Genomic DNA, 23,964 nt, shown 5'->3' on the forward strand with positions numbered 1-23,964 from the left:
AGAATGCCCCTTCGGCTTAGGACTTTTCCAGAAGTTGTGCAATTTCTCGCTCAGACTGCCTGCACGTCCTTTGTGCAGGCGCTAGAGGGCGGTGCTGCACCTTCAGGTTCAGGCTGCTCTGTCATCTCTTGGAGCCGCCATGGACCATGTCCACTAGTGATGGGATTTTCGGCTCTTCTTTGAGATGCGGTTCTATTTGCTCTTCTTACTATGGAGAGCCGGCTCTTTCGGCTCCCAAACGGGTCCCTATATATGTGTTTACATAATTAATAAATTCAAAGTTTTAATTTCATTTTACAACATTTTGTTTCATTATTGACATTGTGAAGCAGTTTGGGCAGTGTATTATGTGTAAAAGCCTTTATGAACAACACTTTTATTATAATCGGTCGTTAATAAAGACCCAACATACCCAAATACAAAGTAAATTAGAAAGGTATTAATACATACTATGAATTTCTGATCGCTGTGAGTGTGTCTAACAACTCCTCTATATCCACTGGCACTTTTAGTCGTTCACTTCAAAGAGCCTGCTCCTAGAGCCGAACGGTTCGCGACCGACACATCACTAATGTCCACAACAGGGGAGGAGATGGTTTTCCTTCAGTGGTCAAGTCAGGAAACAATACTGCGGAGGAGACTCAAATGGAGTAGCCAACCGTGTAATAGGCTAGTGTTGCAGTTTTCCCCCCATGGGAATAGATTACAGGAAATGTGTAGGCCATGCAGGAATGCATCTGTGAATGACTTTTCAATCTTGATGCTGGAAAGAAGATTGCTGTGTACTTAACCATGTGGGTGAGTGAGAGGCCTGTTTATTACATTAGATTCCCCACGTGCACATGCTTCTGCTCATTAGTGCTGATTTCGAAAAGCATGCCTGGGGATCTTTCCAGCACATCTGTATCTGTTAAGAAGTGCATCAATAAAAGTTTCAAATGACAGTCTTTAGCGACAGGGCTAGTCATAACTCTACATCGTTGTAGAATCAAGCCAGTGCTGCCAGCATCCTTGACCTCCACCCATGCGCTCAAAATATTTCCAAACATAAACAAACACACACACACACACACACACACACACACACACACACACACACACACACACACACAGGCGGAAAAAGACAGGCTACGTCTTGCGACCTCAGCTGGTAAACACAGCCCTTTAGCGCCTGCTGCTTAGGTAGGCTTCAATTAATAGAGGCATGCACAGCGTGCAGGGGCAAGTCAAGGCTGTCTGGTGAGTCTATGCAATGTAATGTCTTATATCTGCAGTTGCTTACAACTGCACTGTTTGGACTGTATTTACAGCAGAGATTGCAGGAAAGATATTATTAATCTTAAAGGGACACTGTGCAGGAAATGGTCAAAAAAGGTACTGCAACTATGCCGCTCATTGACACTGTGTCGCCTGTTGCCAAATTTGACCTTTTCATGATAGTTTACTAAGTAATAAACTAATATTTTCTAGTATTGCCCAAGTACAGTCATTTGTGCAGCTAAAAATGGCTATTTCTGGAAATTCAAAATGGCGGACCATGGAGAAGATCCCCCTTTTAATGTATGAAAAGTGCAATTATCCCAGTCATCATATATACTTAGAATTTGATGGTAGTGGTAAGTATTCATGAAAAAGGTAACATTAGTGAATGGGCAGCATGAATTCTGGAAATAAACAACTAAAAATCTCACACAGTGTCCCTTTAAGGGAAATCAAGGGTGTGGGATTGGAGTTACTTTATCATGTGGAAATCATGCAGGTGGCACATGTTCCCCCTCTCTCCACGCACACATGCACGCACACACACGGTTTGCCAACCGTCCCTTGAAATGTGGAATCGTCCAATGTTTAGAGATAAAAGTACAGGTTCTGTATTGAGTTGAAACAGGACACAGGATGTTAAAATGCAGGAAATTACATCTAAGATATGCAAGGACCCCCCCGACTCCCGCCACAATGTGTCCCTTACTTTTTACATTTACAGTTGGCAACCCTAACACACACACACACACACACACACACGCACAGACACACATGCACACGCACATACGGACGCACACATGTATACACATGCACACACACACACACATTCATGTTTTTACTTGTTTAACATTTAATATGATCTATGTCGTTTGTAGAGGCGCATATGGGGTTTAAGCTGTCATGGGCCAGATTATTAAGATCCTACAGCTGGCCAACAACCAGGGGTGTAGTGGGCATGGTACGCGGGGGTACGCAGTCCACCCACTTCTCCTGAAGTGAGATTTTAAAACATACTTCTGCCCATGTTTTGAATACAAAAAAAGGAATGAGCACATGGCAGTATCGCAGGTGATTGACCAAACAGATGAAAACGGAGAAGCAATGACAGTAGATCAAGGATAGAAGGGGGGTTTGACACGATAAGTTGCCTAATTATTTGATGACGTTTAAAATCGCGTACCCCCACTTTAAAAATCCCCACTACACCACTGCCAACAACAGTTACGGTAAAGGGGAGGTGAGTCAGGACTCTGGACTGGAGCAGTAGCTGCAGGGACCAGGGAGGTAGCCGACAGGGAGGGGCAAAGAGGTCTCTTGTCCCGGGCCCAGGGGATCAGCCAGGAGGGTCAGAATTGGATCCTCATTACATTGTATGTAGTATGTATTGGGTTTGGGGGGCCCTTTCAGATGTTTTTGTCCCGGGCCCAGCCAAAGCTATCAGCAGCCCTGGCCAGGGAGTACATAGGGGTTAGAACAAACATGTGTCCTCCGCCCTCATCCCGCCTCTCAGCTTGTCTCGTCTCGTTTTCCATCCCCTCCTCTTCTGCCCTCTCCTCTTCTCTTGAGGGTGTGGTGGCTGGGGCTGTGTGTGTGTGTGTGTGTGTGTGTGTGTGTGTGTGTGTGTGTGTGTGTGTGTGTGTGTGTGTGTGTGTGTGTGTGTGTTTTGGTGTGTGTGTCTGTGTGTGTGTGTGTGTTTGGTGGGGGTGTGAGTAAACTGGGCCAATACGCAGCTCTGGCCTTCCCATCATCCCTGTAGGCCAGGGGTGGGCAATTATTTTGGCCCATGGGCCGCATTGGATTTAGAAAGTTGACCAAAGGGCCGGATGTCGTAGGCAACTTGTCCGTACCAATAATAAGAAATGGTGTACGCCAACAACATTACACCATTGTCAGTTAGGCCTATGCCATTCCTACTAATTGTATCTAGATGTAGACTAGACCACTAGACCAAGACCCTTGTTCTGGGTAGCCAATTTAAGAATGAATGACCGTATGAATCTGCATTTTTTGGCCCCCGGGCCTGAGCTTGCCCACGTCTGCTGTAGGCACTGGGCCAGACAGCAAGCACTGTGTTCCCTCTCCTCCCCTCCCCTCTCTTCTTCTCTCCTCTCCTCTCCCTCTCCTGTGTTTATGTTTCAATCTCTTTTTGCTCTCCTCTTCCCACAGCACTCTTCTTCTCTCCTCTCCACACCTCCCTCCATTCCCTCTCCTCTCACCTCCTCTCATTCCCTCTCTTCTCCTTTTCCCTCACAGCACTCTTCTCTCCTCTCCACACCTCCCCCCATTCCCTCTCCTCTCCTCTCAGCTCCTCTCCCCTCATATCTCTCTAAGCCAGGCTCAGACTATAGTGACCCATGCTCCTCTCCTCTCCTCTCCCCTCTCCTCTCCTCCTGTCCTCTCTCTCTCCTCTCCCCTCATCTTCACTTCTCTCTAAGCCAGCCTCTGAACTAGTGACCCGTACTGCAGAGATGGCTGATCTCTCACAGCGGGTCAAAACAAATCCCCCATCCAATCATCCGCCCTCCTGCCCACTGCTGTTTTGGGAAGAAAAAGATATGTAATCACGTTACCCCGTCCCCAAATGTTTGTTTTGTGCAAATAGTCACCCCAGATGCACAGGCCTGTATTTCTGAGACGGTGCAGCTATGTAATGAGTCAGCGCTTTTTTGTTTTTTAGACAAACACAGAGAGACTGAGATTGCTGAATAAAACTTTATTTCTCTATTACAGTATATGCGGTATATTTACATGTGTAAACTGCAATGGTTACAGTAATGAGGCATGAGTCAGGTATGGTGGCTGGAACTGTACGGGGGATTGGAATAAACTTCTCTCCTCTCCTCCTCCCTGCCCTCTCTCCTCTCCTCCCCTCTGCCCTCTCTCCTCTCCTCCTCCCTGCACTCTCTCCTCTCCTCTCCTCTCACACACCTCATCTATCTCCTCTCCTCTCTTCCCTTACCCGCCCCTCTTCTCTCCTCCCCTCTCTTCTCTTCTTATCTCCTCTCCTCTCTTCTCCCCTCTTCCCCTCCCTCTCTCCCCTGCCCACCCATCTCTCCCTGCACTCTCTCCTCTTCTCTGCTCCTGCATAGTTTTGCTGCTGTCTAGCTCCACTGCTTACGGTAAAGAGGAATGACTCAGGCGTGGTGGCTGGGGCTGTGTGTGTGTGTGTGTGTGTGTGTGTGTGTGTGTGTGTGTGTGTGTGTGTGTGTGTGTGTTATACTGGGCCAACAAGCCGCTCTGGCCTTCCCATCATCCCTGTAGGCACTGGGCCAGAAAGCAAGCACTGTGTCTCCTCCCTCTCGTCTCCTCTCCACTATGTTTATTATACTCTAATCTCCCTGTGCTCTCCTCTTCCCTAACAGCACTCTTCTTCTCTCCTCTCCTTTCCTCTCCCCTCTCCTGTCCTCCCTCTCCTCTCCTCTCCTTTCCTCTCCCCTCTCCTGTCCTCCCTCTCCTCTGTGTTTTATATCTCTCGGTGCTCTCCTCTTCCCTTACAGCACGCTTCTCCTCTCTGCCCCCCACCTCCTCTCTCCTCTCCACTCCTCTCCCAGCACTCTTCTCCTCTCCACCCAACACCTCTCTTCTCTTGTCCTCTCCTGTGCTCCTCTGCCATCTCTTTCACTCCTCTCCTCTCCCATCCTCAGCGCTCCTCTCCTCTCCTTTCCTTTCTTCTCCTCCTCAATTTTGTCTCCTCTCCACCATTCCCTCTCCACCCCCATTTCCTTCTCTTCTCTTTCTCTACTCATCTCTTTGCCACTTCTATCACTTTCACTTCTCTTCTACTCTCCCCTCATCTTCACTTCTCTGTAAGCCAGGCTCAGACTATAGTGACCCGTGCTGCAGAGATGGGTGATCTCTCACAGCGGGTCAAAACAAATCCCCCATCCAATAATCTGCCCTCCTGCCCACTGCTGTTTTGGGAAGAAAAAGATAAGCAATCACTTTACCCCGGACCAAATATTTGCAATGCCTTCTGCTCCAAATGTTTGTGATTCTGTATTGCTGAGACAGGGCAGCTATGTGAGTCAGCATAATCGTTTTTTCCCCCCCAGACAAACACAGGCAGAGTCAGCTTGCTGAATAAAACTCTATTTCTTATATATATGAGGTAGATTTACATTTGTGTAAATTGCATGTGTTTTTGCATGTGTATTTTCATTTACCCTTAACGGAACTTCTAAAAAGGCGACAATAAAGTAACAGCAGAACATATACAACACTGTTACAATGGTTGTGTAGGTACAGTGAAATTGAACTTGAACTCGAGTATACTCGTGAAAATTGTTGCTCAATCAGTTTTCCCCAGCAGGTGGCACTATAGGCTACCTAGAAATGGCCAGATTTACCTCATTCTGTGAAGAATACACATGTCCATGTTTCACTTTTGACTGCAGGGGGCAGTACATCCTTCGTTTTCAGCAGAAATGCCCAGTTCCACAGAAGGGTACACCTTATTTTGACAAGAATACGCACTTACAGTAAACACCATCTTACCCCTGCAGTAAGTCAAACCACAAGCTCAATACTTGACTTTGAACATTCTGCGCCTACCATATAACCAAGGAAGCCTATTATTGACGTCTCACAAACCATATCAAGTAACCTAACCAGTACAAAAAAGCTAAATGACCCTTGATGTATTTCTGACACCCATTTTCTCTCTCTCTGTCTCTCACTCACTCACACTCACACACACACACACACACACACACACACACACACACACACACACACTCACCTTAACAGTGGCATGCACAGACGTTTTGGAGGGCAGATGCTGAAGGGGAGGGGAGGGGGAACTTCGAGCTGCTTCACTATACGTAGAGCATGGGTCAATAGGTCCATCGCGATCTACCAGTCAATCACATAGGCAGTACTGGTAGATCACAAGACATTTAAAAAAGAGAGAAAGACATTCCCTGATCCCCAGAATTTGACAAATAATGTGTTCCAGAAATACTTGTAGTTTGAACTTGTGATAAACACCATATTAATTTTTCATCAAAAGACTTGTATGTCTCTTATACTCTTGTTATGTACAGACTTTACTCCGTTTTACAAGTATGCCTACCATTTTTAACTTACATATGAAATAGCATCCAAAAAACAATTACTACCACTCTACGTTTGATGCATAACACCATAGTACAGCTAATGCATTGATAAAGCTATGGTAAATAGAGGTGTGATGTTCAAACGAGCCGGTTCTTTTGAACTGATCCCTGAAGTGAATGATGGGAAACGGACCACAGCTGGGGGAGCCACTCGACCGTTATTTCGTTCATTTTTCATTCATTTTAAGCATGTGACCTCGACCAGAGTAATTACATTTTGAGTAAAAAAACGGTCTATAGCAGCAGGAGAATAATCCGTTGTTGTTTGGACAAAATTAGCTTGAGGTGGAGTCAAAATATTACATTCTAAACACTGAATAAATAATTTTAAAAAGAGCCAAAAGAGCCAGTTTTTTTGAACGGCTCTTTGAAAGGAACGAGCCACTAAGATCCGGATCCCGTCAAAGAGCCATAAATCCCATCTCTAATGGTAATATTGTATGCAAGTGTCATATATAAATACAGCCGCGGAAGAAATTGAGAGACCACGTCAAAATTTTCTGATTTTGTTATGGATAGGTATGGGTTTGAGTAAAACAAACATTGTCATTTCATTCTATAAACTACCGACAACATTTCCTCCGAATTTCGAAAGAAAATATTGTCGTTTAGATCATTTATTTGCAGAAAATCTCAAAATGGTCAAAATAACACATAAGATGCAATGTTTCCAAATCTCAAAAAAGGCCAAGAAAACAAGATGGTATTAACTTTAAAACAACACAATAGTAATGTATTAACTTAAGAAGAGTTCAGAAATCAATATTTGGCGGAATAAGCCCAATTTGTAGTCACAGCTTTCATGCGTCTTCGTATGCATTGCATTACTCCTTCACATTGTTCTTGGTTGACTTTATTCCAGGCCTGGTGCAAGATTTCAAATTGCTGGGCTTGGGTTGATAGCTTGTGACCATCCAGCTTCCTCTTGATCAGATTCCAGGGGTTTTCAAGGGGGTTCGGGCCTGGAGTTTGGGCTGACCATGTCAGGGTATTGATCAGGTGGTTCTCCAACAAATACAATAGTAAGTCATTATATTACCTCTACTACTGCTCTTTTGATACTTTTAATAACACATTACAAGTTCAGTACAAACAAAACATTGATAAAGCTACGTAATGTTGTATAAAAGTATCAATCCCATTGATATGGTCGTAATAAAACCCGGAAATGGTTCCCAGAACTACAGAACAAAAACAAACTACATTTTGATGTAAAAGTCATTTGCGATTTCATTCATTTCATTGACAGACCCTGTAGTCGTCAAAATGCAATCCACTAGGCCTAAACGTATTGGTGGGTTTGGTCCCAGCATTCCCGCCAACTGATCCGTAGGCACACTAAATCATACCTGCAAACTTGTCACATTAAGGTGAAATTCACCACAAAATAGGTCACTTACGTGAATCGTGTAGATCTGAAAAGGTTTTTTGGGGGGTGGAGGTAGGCAGAGACCTTATTGTCATATTGCCTACAGACAATATTGTCATTAATGTTGAGCGACATTCTATTGCTATTTTGTTGGTCAGTCTACCTCTGCCCAAAGAAAGTGGATCTATTCTGCCTCCCGTGACCACTGTATCAAAAATGCTGGATGGATACTCCTAGGATCTACTAGTTACAAAGTTATAACCTAGCCACGCATATAATATTGACGCGCGAGATGTCCCACCCCAAACAAACGAAATTAACCACTGGTCACTCTGTCCGGTCTCCGCTGTCACTTTTACTTTTTGGCCTTTTTATCGGATTTTGAGTACCTGAACAACTGCTATGGGATGAGGATTATGTTGCCAAGTGCATAGGTACGTCCAAAGAAACTCAAGAGAAAGAACAATCTCTTGGCGGGGAATGCATTGGCCACGGTGTAGTACGGGGGCGTTGCCTGAGGACACGAGTGGATGGAAAATTAACTCCCTTGCGCATGGTCATTGGTCAGTGGGTGCGATGGATGCCATTTTCGTACTCCCTTGCACATGGTCAGTGGGGGCGACACCATGATGGATAATTTGTGGCCAAGTAACGGCAGCTGTTGGTCAGCAGTAATTGCTGGGGGTAATTAAGGACAGCTGACAGACATTCACGCTGTCCTATGACCTGTTCCACAGTGAATAACATTTCCGTACTCCCCTTGCCATCATTTCCTACTACGCTGTTATGACGTGAGTAAGCCCTCTTGTCTCAAGCCTCTTTGGGTACGTCTTGTTGGCCTATAATGCTAGAAACATGCTTGTGCTTTATGTTCCCCAGTCTAGCAGCCATTAACTTTAGCATTTATTTACTACTTTTCGCATAGCTGTTGCAGGCAAAGGATGAAGCTATGGCGTCCTGAAACATTAGAACTAATACAACCGTTTTGAAAATGCAGTGAAAATATTTCTGGACAAAATGTACACTCTCTACCACCAATCCACTAAAAAAATCACGGGAGCTACTGTAAGCAGTCCAAGAAGTGGGCTCAGAAGTGTTAAAATAGCCAGAGTTTTAAATACACGATGTAGCCAGCAGTTTCCACTCAGTAGCCTAATACCGTGTACAGACCAGGAGCGAACGAAGCGACGGAAGTCATTATTTCCCGAATAATTCGCCAGGAGCGAAGCTTCTTGCGCGACCAGAGCGAGTTTTGACGATTAAACTAAATCTAATCGCAGGCAAATACGCTCCGACGCTGTTTGGCGAAAACCAATCGGAACGTTCATATCTCCGAATGTCCCAGGCTGTCAAGCCAGAGCCGTTACGTGATTAGCTGAATCAAACATGTCAATGCTGCGTCTCGAGCGAATCCAGCGAATTCAAGGCGAAACTTCTTCTGCTACCCACGCTACCAGGCAGCGTAGTTCGCTCTTGGTCTGGACACGGCATAAAGGCTGTGTGGACTGTGGAGATCTTACGAAGCTCTTAATAAATAATGCTGCAGCTAATCTGTCAAGAACAAGCATAGAAAGAAAAAATTATAGAGGCCTTGCTCGTTGAATGTAAAGCAAGGACTGAGTGACCGCGGACTCATGTAGGCCTACGATGCACTTTCGGAACTCTCAAACCTGTCTCTGCAACTGCAGGCCCATTACATCACGCTTTTCAGAGCAGAGGAGGTCCTGAATCGTACAATAATGCCGCGATCACACCGCCAGCGTTGAAAGAGCCACAACGCTGCTGACTCCTGCCTGGAAAGCACTGGTCAGGGGCGTTGAACGAGGCAAACGATTCAACCTGAAGCGTTCAGCCAGGAATCTCGACCAACCGAAGCTCGTGTTTAGAAAAATGTGAACATTCCATTGGCTGACGCCCTGCAGCCGCTGAGCTCAATACATATTTTTAGATGAAGTTCAACTTCTGCCGCCCTCAGCTTTTGACGCTTTCGACGCCCGCCTCTAGAAACGCTCGACGCGTTTGCCTTGTTCGCCTCCTGCTCTCCCATACAAAGTCAGTCACTTCCGCATCTTTCCACGCGTTCAACGCCCGCGGTGATCGTACGGTAAGATTCTCCAGGAGAGAAGTTGGAGGAGGCACTGGCGGCCCAGCCTTCGGTTACACAAGCAATTCATTTAAAACAATTCTCCAAAGCCTCATAAATAACTTGGAGAAACGCATTTCTTTTGATTCCGAAATAGCCTACTGAATAACCTCAGTGTCCTTGATGAAAAAAAAGCACCTGACCCTCCAGCCCTTGCATACGCCATGGTAAGGTCCAAGTGAAGCGGCTCTGTAGGAGGTTCAAGCTCGGTGAAGAGCAAGCTGTTAATGGCATCAGACATTTTCTTGAGGATCCAGAAAGAGAGCCCGAGAGCCTCAAGCCACTCACTATGCATGTAGGAGCCATGAGTAGTTTGTTTATATTTTCTCATCTTTGAAATATTATTTACAAATTCTATTTTTGTTACATTTAGAACCTGAATTATTTTTCTATTTCTAACATCTTCTCACGTTTTGAGTATGCATGAGTATGAGTGAGTGAATGAGTGAGCATGAATGAATGAGTGCCCTCTACAGGCAAAGGGGGAAATACACCAACAGGTATATAGGTGTGCCAGCCGGATGCCAATGGGAGGGTTCAGTGATGCGCATACCATCAAAGACCGTGGCAAAGAGAGGAAGCTTGAATGGACGCTGGAAGCCTTGAAACTTTGAATTAGAATATAGAACTTTAGAAAGCCACTTGAACCCTTTGCAGAAAGTTTGTAATTTATCATTTATGTTATTAAATCACATCAACTTTATTTTCGCCTCCTCGAGTATTTTGCACGAGTCAATGATCATCACACCGAACCCCAAGAATTGTCAAACAAACAAAGGTCAATGGGACACCAAACTAACAATAGTCTTTGATGCGCACATTGAATTACTTGGTGGAATACTACTGAAGATCTTGTGGATTTCAGTTGGAACTCGCTGGACTTCGAATGCGCAAAGTGGAAAGAACAAAGGAAACGCCGAGTAGAGCCCGAAAGCCTCATGCCACTCACTATTCAGACCATCCCTGGCAGTATTGCTGAATGTGAACGGGGCTTCAGCCTCATGAACAATAAACAGTGTGTACAGACAAGATACCTACACTGTTGCAGTCAAACGTTAGTAACTTGATGAAGATCAGCATCAATGGTAGCCTCGCGCACCATCCTACGTACTTCCGCCAAGAGACTTGACTCCTCACTACGTCTGGTACCTGTTTTCTGTGGAGCGATGTTGAGCGGCAGGATTTGGCCGGTGTTCTGACAAACGGTCCTTCATTCTATGCGTTTACATGAGACACTTAAGTCCGATTTAACTCACTTTAAATCTGATTAAAACTTAATTCCACTCTAAAAATATCATGTAAACACTTACCAAACAGGATTTAAGTTTATTCCGATTAAGTCCGATTAAAGTGGGTGGTTTATTCCTCTTTTAAATCCGATTAAACACGTTCCTCTGTCATGGAACCTTTTATTCAGAATTACAATAAATCCAGTCGTTCCACGCATGCTCGTTGACCATACGATGGCGCCAAGAGCCCGTGCTCTTTGCCAGTGAGAAAAAAATGGCGGCACTTCCTGTTGATTTTCACATGAAAGTTTTGCTTAATTTAAAGTCCCTAAGCGACTATAAATGTTGTGGCTTCCATATATTGATGCAAAAGTGCCCCACGAAGTAATGAAGCACAACAAAGTTACTCCACATCACCCTTTCACCAGTTCGTTTTTCTAAGCTAGGTGGGTGCTAACTAGCATTTGAAAGAACCAGACCCAAAGGGAATTTCTCCAGCCTTGAGTCCACTGAGGGAATTCATTTTCGGGCTGAAGAAGATTAGCTTCTGTCCCAATAGTAAACATAGTTCCCCGGAGGTTTGGCGACCACGACCCCACGCCTTATTGGGCTCAATCAGCATGTGCGTCCTCAGTCCAATCGCAATGCTTTATTTTCCCTAGACGTTTAATCGCATTGAGGTGAAAGTGCCATGTATACACGTCGCAAAATAACTCTTCATCCGATCTATTTAAATCTCATTTATTAAATCGGACTTAAAAACAGCATGTAACCGTAGCCATAATTTTATCCTACGGTAGGATGTTCTGTCAGACATGTCTGTTAAACGGTCCTACATAGCCAATCATTTTTATAGTGACTTCACATTTGCATCAGTAAAGGTCTTTGCAAACTGGATGCAATGCGATTTTGCAATGCGATTTTGCGAATAAAACGCGGGTCGAATTATTCGCAAAAAACTATGCACACCTCGTGCGACGCGATTTTGCGACCTTGTGACATCAAAACGTTCGAAAAATTGCACCAGTGAATTGATAGTAGCAGCAGCACGGACGAGGTCGTCATCTTGGATCCAAACGTTTTGCTTGGTATAGGGGAGCCCTACCCACACATTCACTGGCCTGGCGAGACCTTTCCCTGCCGTTTGCAAAATGATATTAGGCTACTGTAACACAACTGGCTTTCGCTCAAAAGCGAATGCAAATCTATCAGGCCAACCATTCCATTACCTACACAAACAAGATTATGCCAGGCTAATAACTAAAGATGACATTTGAAGTACACAAACAATTTGAAGTGCACACACATTTGTCTTTTGCCTATCAGTCAAACGAGTAGCCCTAGCCTAAAATGCGTGCGTGCCTCTGAAAAGATGCAGCCCCTTGGCCAATGCAGCACACATCGCGCGCTCCACGCTCATCCGACCTGTAGCTAGGCCTATAGGCCTATTTATTTTCTGCAACAGAGTGATGAAGTGGTCCGCACAATGGGTATTAGCTTCAAAAATATAAACTTTATTTCATTTTTTTAAAGAACAAAATAAAGTTCATATTTTTGGAATAGGCTTACGCAGTGCGGACCACTTCATTACACTGTTAACCACTTTTTGTCTGGCACCTAGATAACGTTGTGGATGTGCGCATTCCAGCCGCCAAACGCTATTTTCTGCAACAGAGGAAATGCTTTCTCACGTGACCCAACAGCAGAAGTCCGTGGCAACATTGACAATACAAGGCGATTGACAGTGACAACTAGATTTGTTCCGAGGCAAATGAAACGCACACTTCATTCGAGATGAGCTGAATTTCTATGCATGATGTAAGAGCGGCGTGTGACTCAATTTGAGCCAGTTAGTGCCAAACAGGCTACGAGGTGAGCGCCTCGGAGAAAATGTGCCCACCTCATTCCTGGGTATACCCACATAGCCTGTTAGATAAATTGGCCTGGCGAGACATTTTCCTGCCGTTTGCAAACTGACATTAGGCTATTGTAACACAACTTGCTTTTGCTCAAAAGCGGATGAATCATGCCAACCATTTCATTACACCAACACGATTAGGCCAGGTAGGCTATATAACAAAATATAACATGTGAAGTACACAAACAATTTGAAGTGCACAGACATTATTTTCTTTTGCCCATCAATCACACACGGAAAGGGCGTGCGTGCTCCTGAAGAGCTGCAGCTTCTTGGGCAACACACATCACGTTCTTCTACGTTCATCCGACAACTGTCGCTATTTATTTTCTGTAACAGAGGAAATTCTTTCTTGCGTAAATGTTGACCCAATAACAGCAGACGTCCGTGGCAACATTGACAATGCAGGGCGATTGACAGAGTGACAACATTAGGCAATATTTGTTCCGAGGTCAAACGGACAGAGGTGGCCGCTGGTGTTCAGAGACTTTGGTCAGATGCCCAAGACAAGGTGTGCGCCTCGGAGAAAATGCAGCCCACTTCATTCGGACCTCCGAATGAAAAGGGTATTCTATTTTTGAGACCACAGTTGCCAATTTATCAGACGCAATATAATGGAGCGGACAAGTTTAATTTCAGTGTTTTAGCAGATCACTCCTACACATTGCAGGTTGCGCAATGTAGGCCTTGGCCTGCACCCCCATCATTTCATAATTTCACCAAAGAACAGCTCTGCACGTCCCCGTGAAAAGCTTCCCAAAACTACTTATAAGAACAGGCAATCATCACTGCGCCACATGGACTCGCCGCTGCGTTTCATTGATAGGCATTCGTTTTTGACAGGGCCTGTTTTAAAAGTGCGTGCATGCATGCATTTGGTCATCGAAACGAGAATATTGTCTTTTTTTCCTTGATAGTGCTGGGCCACTCAAAGCTGCCAAGTCATTCGTTGACAGTGCAGTGCAAATACACTATTATTCAATAAAGATATGAGTTAGTTTGCATTGACTTGCATCCAAAGTGTATATGAGGGTCTTGTATGGTGTACTGTGACAATGTTGGTGCTTGCTTTTATACCAGAGGGATAGTTATGTTTGTGTAAACTGGGGTGTCACTATGAAATATCCCAAATAAACTTATTGGACATTGTTTAGTAAGTGTATTCGTTCACAGAATAACAGAAATATTATGATGGCTGTGGTTTTCACCAAGAAAACAAGATTGTCTAATTCCATGATGAGGGGATGCTGTTGTTATCCCCAAGTGTATGTGAGTGCACTGGTTCAGCAAAAGTTAATGCTGCAATTGAGTGCTATTTTTGTATTTGCAGATGGAGAAACCAACCTTGCGATTCCAGCCTGCCAAAAAAGGCAAGACCCCCCTCCTCACCCTGAGGCCACTCAGGCAGCAAGGCCTTTCATTGAGGCCGGCCATGCTGCCCGGCAGCGGGGCGACAGGGTGTCATCGGCCCCGCCCAAGAAGCCGGAGGAGGTGGAGAAGGAGGCGCGAGCCCGCGTCGTCTCCGAGGGCGGAGACCCTGGGAACCCCACTCTGGTGCTGAGCCGCCACAGCATCCAGTTTGGTCAGTACCAGGGTCAAACCTTCAAGTGGCTCCTGGAGAACAACGTGGGCTGGACCACTGACGTCCTCGCCAAACACCAGAAGGAGCGGGAGAGGAGCGTGTCCCAGAGCACGCTTATGTCCAACAAGGTACATGCTTCCAGTATCTTGCTTTAATAAGAAATTTAAAACAACCCTATTCTCATCTGCCTGGGGTGATAGTTAAATAAGTATATTAGGCACACTGAATGACAATTATGTATGATAATGTGCTTTATGGGTCATTTTCATTGATTGACTGATTGATTGTTGAAGGATGCACTCGCCCAGTACGCCTGCGCTTACCCGGATGTGAAGGAGGAAGTCCGCTTCCATAGAGCGCAGGCGGAGGCCCGGGAGCGTTATGAGGAGTCCCGGGACGAGGGCGAGCTCCTTGTTGGCTTTGGGGACTACCGCTGGGACACGCTGAAGGGCCTGTACCACAGCATTGACCCAGAGAGGATGAGGTGAAGTGACATTGTGGTTGAGGCCTGTGTAGTTGTGTGTGTTCTTTTGGCATTATTTAGAAACTTCATGTGTGTCCCGTGGCACCACCACCACCACCGCCTCAGCACGGAAGCCGGCTGCTCCGTCCTTGAAGTCCCTCCTCCAGTCCCGGCGTCCCATGACCTCAGGCGAGCTGCAGGCCAAGGTCCACAAGCTCGTGGGCACGCCAGCGAGACGGCCTGCAGCTCCAGGTAACATTGACTTCTGGCTTTTACTAACTGTCCAACTTACTGGTTTAAATGTGTAGTTTGTATCGCTGAGTCCAGATAATGTTGTTTGTAGATGGGTCTGTTATATGTAAATATAGTTAATCAGGCATGCAGTGTCTATTACCATTTGTGTATTTCTGTATGATGGTCATAATTTTCTTTGTTATCAATGATGTTACTCTGGCCTACTGTGCTCTATGCTGTTTTCTTTACCTACAGCACTTCCTTCCGCTCGAGACCGGCCTCCCTCGCGTCCATCACCGACCCCCTCCGTAGAGGTGAAGGACGAGGAGCTGGTTCAGGCAGCCAGTGACATAGAGATGGGTAAATGTCTCACTGAACCAGCGCTCCTCTATCAGAAATGCTTATTTTAATATTGTCTGAAAGTGGATGTATTGGATGAATTAACCTGTCATGTGTATTTGTTTTTGTGAAATCATAAAGCTGGTTCTTGAAGGAGAAAGGTAAGTTTTGAAACAACGGTATGCATGTCGTAATAGATAAAACTTGTAGTTAAATAGTAGATTCACAACCTCTCTGTCACTGCACTGCTTAGTCGCACTAGCACTTCCTATCTTCCACTTCCTGTATGTATACATGGTGTCTTTGGATGATGTGTATACCCACCCCTAGTGGACATCTGTCCTTCCCATGTCATTAATGACACTCTTCCAGCTTCTTGCACTAACTGTTTGGTAATGGTCGGTAGATGGTCTGTGTATATCTTTTCTCTTCATGTGCGTCTCCATTCACTAAAATCACACATTAATGGTGCTTTTGTAAGCCATGCATAAGGGCTGCATGATTATGGGGGAAGAAATCATACCATGCATGCATTTCTTGTTGGTTGAGCTCATTAACTGTCTCATTAACTGTCTCTGGCATTGGCTAAGTCTGTGTGACTGTGCAGTGCTTAAGTTTTAGTGTGTGTGTGCATCTGAAGTCAACGTACAGGCCCTTCAATCCCCCCCTCCTTCTGTGATGGCGCCTCCACCTCCTCCGCCTCTGATGCCCGTCCGGCCCGCTGCCGCCGCTGCCCGGCCCACCGCCGCGATGCCCGCCCGGCCCACCGCCGCGATGACCGCCCGGCCCACCGCCGCGATGACCGCCCGGCCGGCCCGGCCCACCTCACCTCCACCCAAGGCTGCTCCGCCAACGGCCACCCTCGCACCTCCACCACCACCTCCATCGAGGAAGAGGAAGAGGAAGGAGCATCATGTGGAGCAGCCGATGCCCACTCCTGCTGTGGCTGAGGTGAGGAGGAAAAACTCATAAACCACACTGCACTGTGTAATCAACTACTACTGGTAGGTGCTTCACCACTGTTTTCTTACAATGTGCCTGTCTGTCTTCACAGCCTCAATTGCCGGAGAGCTGGCGGACCGCGCTCTCGAGGGAACAGCAGGAGTGGGTTGCCGGGGTGCTGTTTCGGGTGGACAGCAGGGGGAAGACCCGTCTCACCGGGGACCTGGACCTGTGGTGGGACCCCCCCAAGCCCCGGCAAAACTACACTCAGCCGCCCGCCAATCCTGCATCCTTCTTCGCGTGTCGGTTGTTCCTCTGGGTGCCCCAGCGCCTGTGGGGTGTCCGGCCGGCATGCACACAGCCCGGCTGTAACAAGCTCCTGACCAAGGCTGGGCTGTACAAGACCATCCGGAGGGTCTTGGACATCGACTCCTGGTACTTCATGGCCACCGAATACCTGGAATGCAGTCGATGTCAGAGGAAGGTAGCAGGATGGTCGCAGGAGGTGATGCAGCAGCTTGGGCCCGAACAGCTGGCCCAATTTCCAGCTGTGCTCACCTACAAGTAAGTTGCATTTTGTCACTTAATGTCACACCGTGTCATTCAATGGGATGTACTACTCTTTGTGTGTGCATGTGTGGCTGTTCTACAACGCATGTCCTCTTCCCCAGGCTCTCCTGCGACTGGCGGGTTATTGCCATGCTGCGTGAGCGTTCTCGGGGGAACAGCGCGACGCAGCATTACAACAAGATCCGTGAGCTGCACACGGAGTCGTGGATGCGGAAGACCATCAGGTACCTCAGCGTCATGAAGCCCTTCAGGAGAGCGGGAGTCGTGGCCGATGTCCAGCCGCCGCCGCCGATGCGCCCTGTCCCACTTCCAGGGTGGCTGCTGACCGTGTACGGCCACGACATCCTCTCCAGGACGCGAAGGCCCGGGTCACCTCCATCTTCGGGAAGATCCTGAAGATGGATTCCACCAAGAAGGTAAGCCAATGCCAAGACATTGTATGCCTCACTAAGATGTTTGTGTTTGTACATGTCAACAGGTGACCCGAAGACCTACCAGCGCCGCAGCAACTTCAAATGACATGTATTAAGATGTTTTTATTTGTACATGTCAACAGGTGACCCGAAAACCGCCAAGGGAACCGCAGCATGGGCTTCCAACGTCGGAAACGAGCACGGACAGGTGCTGATGTCCGTGCTCACGGCCGCCGAGGGCGACGGCCTGAAGCCCATGGCTGCCGGGTTGGTGAGGCGGTACCGAGACGCTGGGGTACAGCCACCGCTGCTTCTGTACGTCGACCGGGACTGTTGTTCGCAGCATGGAGGTGGTAAGACAGCTGACATGTTCCCCGAGTGGGACAAGCTGGTGGTCCGGTTGGACATATGGCACCTGATGCGCCGCATTGCGTCAGGTGTGTCCACCGAGAGCCACCAGCTGTACAAACCCTTTATGCAGCAGCTGTCCTCTGCCATCTTCGAGTGGGATGCTGACGACACGGCCCGGCTATTTGCAGCCAAGAAGCAGCAGATGGTGGCACAGGGAATGACCACCGTCCCCGACGACGCTGCTGTGATGAGGCTCGTCAGCCGCAGGGAGATGGCCGCCCACTGCCGCAGGCGGACCAGAGGCGCGGAGGAGTCCCAGCGGCTGATCGATGACCTCATCGCCATCTACAGCAGCGAGTGGGGACGTGACACGATGGGCATTTCCCTGTTTAATGGTGAGTGTGCAGGTTAAGATTTAAAAGAAGTTTCACCGCCTCCTTGTTGGTAGTACACATTTAAACTTTTATCCATAATAGGTGATTTGTTTGGGTATATGTGGCAGTTACAATGTACACACGTCTTGAGTGCTTAAAGTACCTATTAATCATCTGTGGTGGTTAACCTGCGTGTACACCTTTAAAGACCGCATCCACGACATATGGGCGGAGCAGAGACGCCACCTCGCCTGTATCCAGGACCCGCCGGGAGTGGAGCTGTACACGGAGACGGGCAGGCTGGACAAGGGGGGATCCAGTCTGCCAGTGTACAGATGTGCCAGAGGCTCCACTTCCCTAGAGTCGTTCCACCTGCACATAAACCGCTTCATTCCAGGTAAAGTCCTCCCTCATGTGAAAGTGTGTGTGTGTGTGTGGTATGTGTGGGACTAACTGTTTAGTCTTTGTTATCTTTTGTCTTTCCAGGAGATAATGCCAGTGCCTGGATGTTCCAGGCATATCTCCTGGATGGGATTGTGCGGTGGAACGAGGACCGTGCGGTGTCCATGGCGGAGGGAGAGCGAAGGCTCCGCTCATACGGTGGCCCCCTGCAGCGCTCCCTCGAAGAGCTCAGCCAGGAAGTGCTGGGAAGCACTCTCTTCGAGGACCACACCAAGCCCAGGGAGTACACAGGTACATTATTTTAAAAGGCTTCCCATTATAATCAGTTCAGGAACTCCTTTAAAAAAAAAAAACATTCCAGACATGTCCAGTAGTATGAAAAGCATATGTGGTGTGTGTGTGTGTGTGTGTGTGTGTGTGTGTGTGTGTGTGTGTGTGTGTGCCCGCACCCGTGTGTGTTTGTGTGTGTTTTTTAGGGGAACTCATAGGGATTGAGTACCTGTACTCCCAGACGGGCAGAGCGCTGCGGGACGTCAGCTTGGACCCAGACACTCCGGACACGGACGAGTGGGGAGACATCTTGCCCCCACCCTCTGAGGAACCGCTACTTGATGTCGTCCAGGAAGAGGTGGAGGACCTGACTGTCCCTCCACCGGGCGACTTCCAAGAGCCTCAGAGGTATCCGTGGTCATGGGATCCAACTGACGAGGCGCCCGAGCCGGCAGGTCCCGAAGACGTCCCGAACCCCGCACTCCACACCCCAGGCCGGTCCTCACCACCTCCTCAGGAGCCAGCTGAGGTGAGCATTCCTTCCGAGTATGCAAACATGCAGCTCAGCATCTGACTAATTACTCTGCTATTGTGTGTGTGTTGTGGTGTGTGTGTGTGTGTGTGTGTTGTTGTATGTGTATGTTCACAGGAACATGTAGGACCGGATGGCCAGCCTGGGTACCTGGCTGTGGTGGAGTTGGCCAGAGCCTTGGTGGAGCTGCGGGGGGAAGCGGCTTTGTCCGAGAGGGGGGTAGACCGCTTGATCACCCTTCACCAGGCCTTGACCCCGATGGACAGGGCCCGGTTGGTCTACCCCTCTCAGCCCAAGGACAAGCCAGACACGGGACGCTTCCGGTCAAGCAAGGGCTCTCAACCCTGTATACCAGGGTTGCAGAGCCTGAAGCGGTAAGTCCCAAGAATAAATCCACCTCATGTCAATGCTGGTTGAAATTTAAATGTGGTACTGTTGTCATTATGACTACTGTTAGTTTTGTTCTGTCTGTCTTTCTGTCATTTATAGTCTGTCTGTCTGTCACTCTGCCTTTTACAGCTGCTTGACTGGATCAGGATCGGGACCTGCCACGTGCCCCAGCGTAAGCCGGGTGATGGAGACGGTGTGCACAGAATTGTGCCTCATCTACCCCAACACGTCCTATCACTACCAGGGGGTGAGGAGGGGTAGGTGGGACCACATTCTGATGCACTACCACCACATCCAGAACCTGCTGCTGGGCCACCAACGACTGATGGCTCGGGCGCCAATTCAACTGGCCAGTCTAAATTATTGGACCCTCTCGCAGTGGTAGGTTTGATGTCTGCACATAGCTGATACAGTCGAGTGCATCACAACACTTGGACACATTACTGAAGTCTCTCTTGGAATTGTGTTTTATATTTTTGTAGGTTCACTAGGACCACTCTAGAGAAGGAGAGGCTCCTGTTGGCACCGGGACCAGGCGCTGCAGCCCAAGGGACGCCGCCAGCATCACCAGCGGCGGAGGCACCAGCGATGCCGTCGCCAGCACCAGCAATGCCACCAGCACCAGCGATGCCGCCACCAGCACCAGCACTGACACCACCACCGACACCAAGACTGCTGCTGCCAACACCACCAGCACCACCAGCACAGACACCAGCACCAGCACCACCAACGCCACCAGCACCACCAACGCCACCAGCACCACCAACGCCACCAGCAGCACCAGCACTACCAACACCATCACCACCACCACCAGCACCGACACCAAGACTGCTGCTGCCAAGGCCACCAGCAGCAGCAGCAGCACGACCACCACCACCACCAAGACTGCTGCTGCCAACAGCACCAGCAGCAGCAGCAGCACGACCACCACCACCACCAAGACTGCTGCTGCCAAAACCACCACGACTGCCAGCAGCAGCAGCACCTGTGCTGGTGCACATGGCACCATTGGCGGCGGCCCCACCACCTCCCTCAGCGGCAGCACCAGCGGTGGTGCACAGTGGCCAGGCACCAGGGGCAGGGCAGCTCCATCTCCCTGTCCGTTTAGTCCTGGCCAACCCAGCACCACCAACAGCTGCCGCGGCTGCAGCAGGACCTTCCACCCGGGCCACAGGGCCTCTCCGGGACTTCTCGCTGCCCCAGCAGCAGAGGGTGAGGGAGCTCCCCATCTCCTCCCCCCTCCCTGCTCTCTCTCAGACACTGCCAGTCCAACCACCCCAGCCCTCCGCACGGAAGAGAGACCCCCCAAAGTGCTACAGCTGCGGGCAGCTGCAGATCAAGAAGACTGGGCACTTCCGTCGGGGGGGCAAAATGCACTGCACTGCAACCATGGGGGGACTGGCAGAGGGAGATGCAGGGGACCAGGGTTGAGCTCTCGAACTGCTGACACCCTCCTGTCTGTTGGGGCATGTGTTGTAAATAGTGTGTGTGTATTTATTGTGTGCGTGTATATATTGTGTGCCTGTATTTATTTTGTGCTTGTATTGATTTGTATATAGTTGCCCTCCACAAGGGAAGGGACCTTGTCGCGGTGTGCAGGCTTTCCACAAGCACCGGCCCTTATTTATTTTATTTATTTATTTATTATTGCACGCACACTTTACTGGGCATTTCAGCTCTTGCACTTCACTTAATACTTGGGTTGTTCTGCTTCAATTGATGCACTGATGACAGTGATATCCACAAACCATCTGCAATCTAACTGTACAATGATTCTTGGAATTACTGCTGTGCGTCCACAATTAAACAACAAATGATGTGTTTGAGAAATGATTGTACTTTGAACCTACCGTATAATAAACACCATATTAATTTTTCATTCAAATAAATCTTGTATGTGTCTTACATTCTTATACGTGTAGGCTAATAACTTTGCCAGATGTGTCTGATCAAATCCCGCCCAAAAGGGTCTTAAAAACCGCCAAAATTCAACAAATTACATCGACTTCTATGGGCCCATAACAGCTGGGAAAAAAAGCCAAATGGCCAATTTATCCCGTTTTTACCCGCAGACGTTCATCCCAAGTAGCCCAATTGGCAATACTGCGCACAAACCCAGTGGCCGCATGGAGGGTCAAGGGTCAGCTGTGATCTGCATCCAGAGTCACGCCGCACACCCTTTGACAACAGCAGGTTGTGTCACCAAGACACAGACCAGTGTTGCCAAATTAGTCTTTGGGACTTCATCGCTAGATTTAGCCTTTTTTTGCCGTCCCTGCCAACTATAAACTTAATTTGGTGAATATAGCGACTTTTAAAAACGTGCCTTTTCATTGACGAAATCATTGTAACTCTGCGCAGCAGTTAGAAGCATTTCCCACGGTGATGAAGAAGGGCTGCAGATTAACTTTGATCTTCAAAAAGTAGCCACCACTGCCCATTTGAATTATGAACGTAGACACTCTCTGCTCTGACGTAATGTGGCAACTTCTATTGACTTTTCAGCAAGCCAATAGCGACTTTGACTGTTTTTTTCTTTTTTTTGGCAACACACACACATACGAGGGCCAAGTGCCAGTTCCCCTTCACACTGTTGTGGCCGGCACCCAGAATCAGGGGTCTTCCATACCAAGGCGGTAAAGAGTTGCGGAACGGCAGCGTTTTTTACCGGCGTCGGTGAAAATACATTGAAACATATCTGTCATTACACAGTAACCGGCGGGAGCCGGCTCCGCGCCGCGCTGCATTTGGAAAATAGAACTCGAGCTTATTTTTCATGCCGGCGACCGGCGGTGTCTCATTCAAATGAATGGCAAAGTAGCATGCTAGCTTTGGCTGTGGGGAGGGTTTTGAATAGGACTGGCCGCGCACGCCGACGCTGTCAGTGTGAAAGGCAGAGAAAAACACGCCGGCCAAAACTAAGCAGAAAGACCGCGTTCGTCCCGGGACCGTTCCGTTCCGCCTTGGTATGTTTTGGCCCTCACGCTGCACACCCTGCGGCAACAGATGTGGTGTCGAACACACACACACAATTTTCGGCTCTTCTTACTATGAGGATCCGGCTCTTTCGGCTCCCAAACAGTGCTGCTAAAAGAAAATCAGCCAAAGTCGCTATGGACTTGCTGAAAAGTCGCTAGATATGACGTCACGCACGGCGCACTGATCTACAGAAAACGCGCCCACATGTCTTTGTCCAATACAAATCCGCGGTGCTAGCTACTTTATGGAGATCAGAGCTAGTCTGCAGACCTGCTTAACCGTGGGAAACGGTTCTGACGGCGGCGCAGAGTCAGAATTATGTGGGAAAACTATGAATTTGTCACTGAAAATGCACGTTTTAAAAGGTCACCAGATGCCCTAAAAAGTCGCTAGATGAGTTTTTTTGGTCACCAGTGCCCGGGGCCGGGATTCACTGCGGTCGGTGCGCCACCCTTCTAGTGCTCATTTAAATTTGTCATATGTGTAGTGGAGCGCTGCTCCTTTAAGGGAAAGTCTGACGCTGCGGCACACGTCACCACGCCGCTCGTAGAGGCTTATGGGAAGTCTCTTCATAAATACTGCCAGGGCTAGTATTCGGTAAGCCTGCAAAGTCCCCCTTTGCGCGTTTCATCGCCACCGGCGAATGCGGTGGTGGCTTCTCCTTGGGTCGTCGAGAGGAGTGCGGTGTCCAGTTCGGATCTAGGAGATGTGGACCATTTCTTGTCCTCGTGAGTATGTGGACCATCTCTTGTCGCTGTTTATGTGCTAGCCAGCGGCTAGTGGCTAACTTCGCGTCTGCTGTTCTATAGGTTGTGATTCCAACTTGGCGTCTCTTACTTGGCTAGAGTGATCTCTTGCTTCTCCACTGGCAAGGACTTCGGTGGACAATACCAACGGTTACCTTGCGCTTTTCCCGTCTCCTGCACGCCGGTATGTATTATAGTGGGTTAGCTTGTGCCTTTACCCAGCTCTGACTGTTTTCTTACCATGGTTGCTAACGACGGCCATTATTATGGTTTCAGCGTGTGGTCGCTACCGGCGCCTCGGCCGTGTACCTCTGTATTGGCACTCCGACTGTGAGAATTGC

General features: G+C 48.2%; 2 protein-coding genes across 2 annotated transcripts; both read left to right on the top strand.

Annotated features, from left to right (window-relative positions):
• The first annotated feature begins 17,793 nt into the window (after nucleotides 1-17,793).
• On the top strand, nucleotides 17,794-18,791 carry LOC134468289 (uncharacterized). Its single transcript, XM_063222230.1, has 2 exons — nucleotides 17,794-18,325; nucleotides 18,513-18,791. The coding sequence occupies exons 1-2, from the start codon at nucleotides 17,794-17,796 to the stop codon at nucleotides 18,755-18,757; spliced, it is 777 nt and encodes a 258-aa protein (XP_063078300.1). The 3' UTR covers nucleotides 18,758-18,791.
• Nucleotides 18,772-21,825, top strand: LOC134468290 (uncharacterized). The gene is made up of 7 exons (XM_063222231.1): nucleotides 18,772-18,997; nucleotides 19,183-19,526; nucleotides 19,620-19,882; nucleotides 20,028-20,279; nucleotides 20,381-20,600; nucleotides 20,726-21,110; nucleotides 21,821-21,825. The coding sequence occupies exons 1-7, from the start codon at nucleotides 18,811-18,813 to the stop codon at nucleotides 21,823-21,825; spliced, it is 1,656 nt and encodes a 551-aa protein (XP_063078301.1). The 5' UTR covers nucleotides 18,772-18,810.
• The last annotated feature ends 2,139 nt before the right edge of the window (nucleotides 21,826-23,964 follow it).

Source organism: Engraulis encrasicolus, chromosome 18, assembly GCF_034702125.1.
Source record: "Engraulis encrasicolus isolate BLACKSEA-1 chromosome 18, IST_EnEncr_1.0, whole genome shotgun sequence".
Lineage (NCBI taxonomy): Eukaryota > Metazoa > Chordata > Actinopteri > Clupeiformes > Engraulidae > Engraulis > Engraulis encrasicolus.

Coding starts and splice junctions, on each gene's coding strand:
- LOC134468290 (XM_063222231.1), top strand. CDS start 18,811: ATGTTCCAGGCATATCTCCTGGATGGGATTGTGCGGTGGAACGAGGAC. Junction 20,280..20,380: donor TATTGGACCCTCTCGCAGTG/GTAGGTTTGATG, acceptor ATATTTTTGTAG/GTTCACTAGGACCACTCTAG. Junction 20,601..20,725: donor CAACACCACCAGCACCACCA/GCACAGACACCA, acceptor ACCGACACCAAG/ACTGCTGCTGCCAAGGCCAC.
- LOC134468289 (XM_063222230.1), top strand. CDS start 17,794: ATGTCCGTGCTCACGGCCGCCGAGGGCGACGGCCTGAAGCCCATGGCT. Junction 18,326..18,512: donor GGGCATTTCCCTGTTTAATG/GTGAGTGTGCAG, acceptor ACACCTTTAAAG/ACCGCATCCACGACATATGG.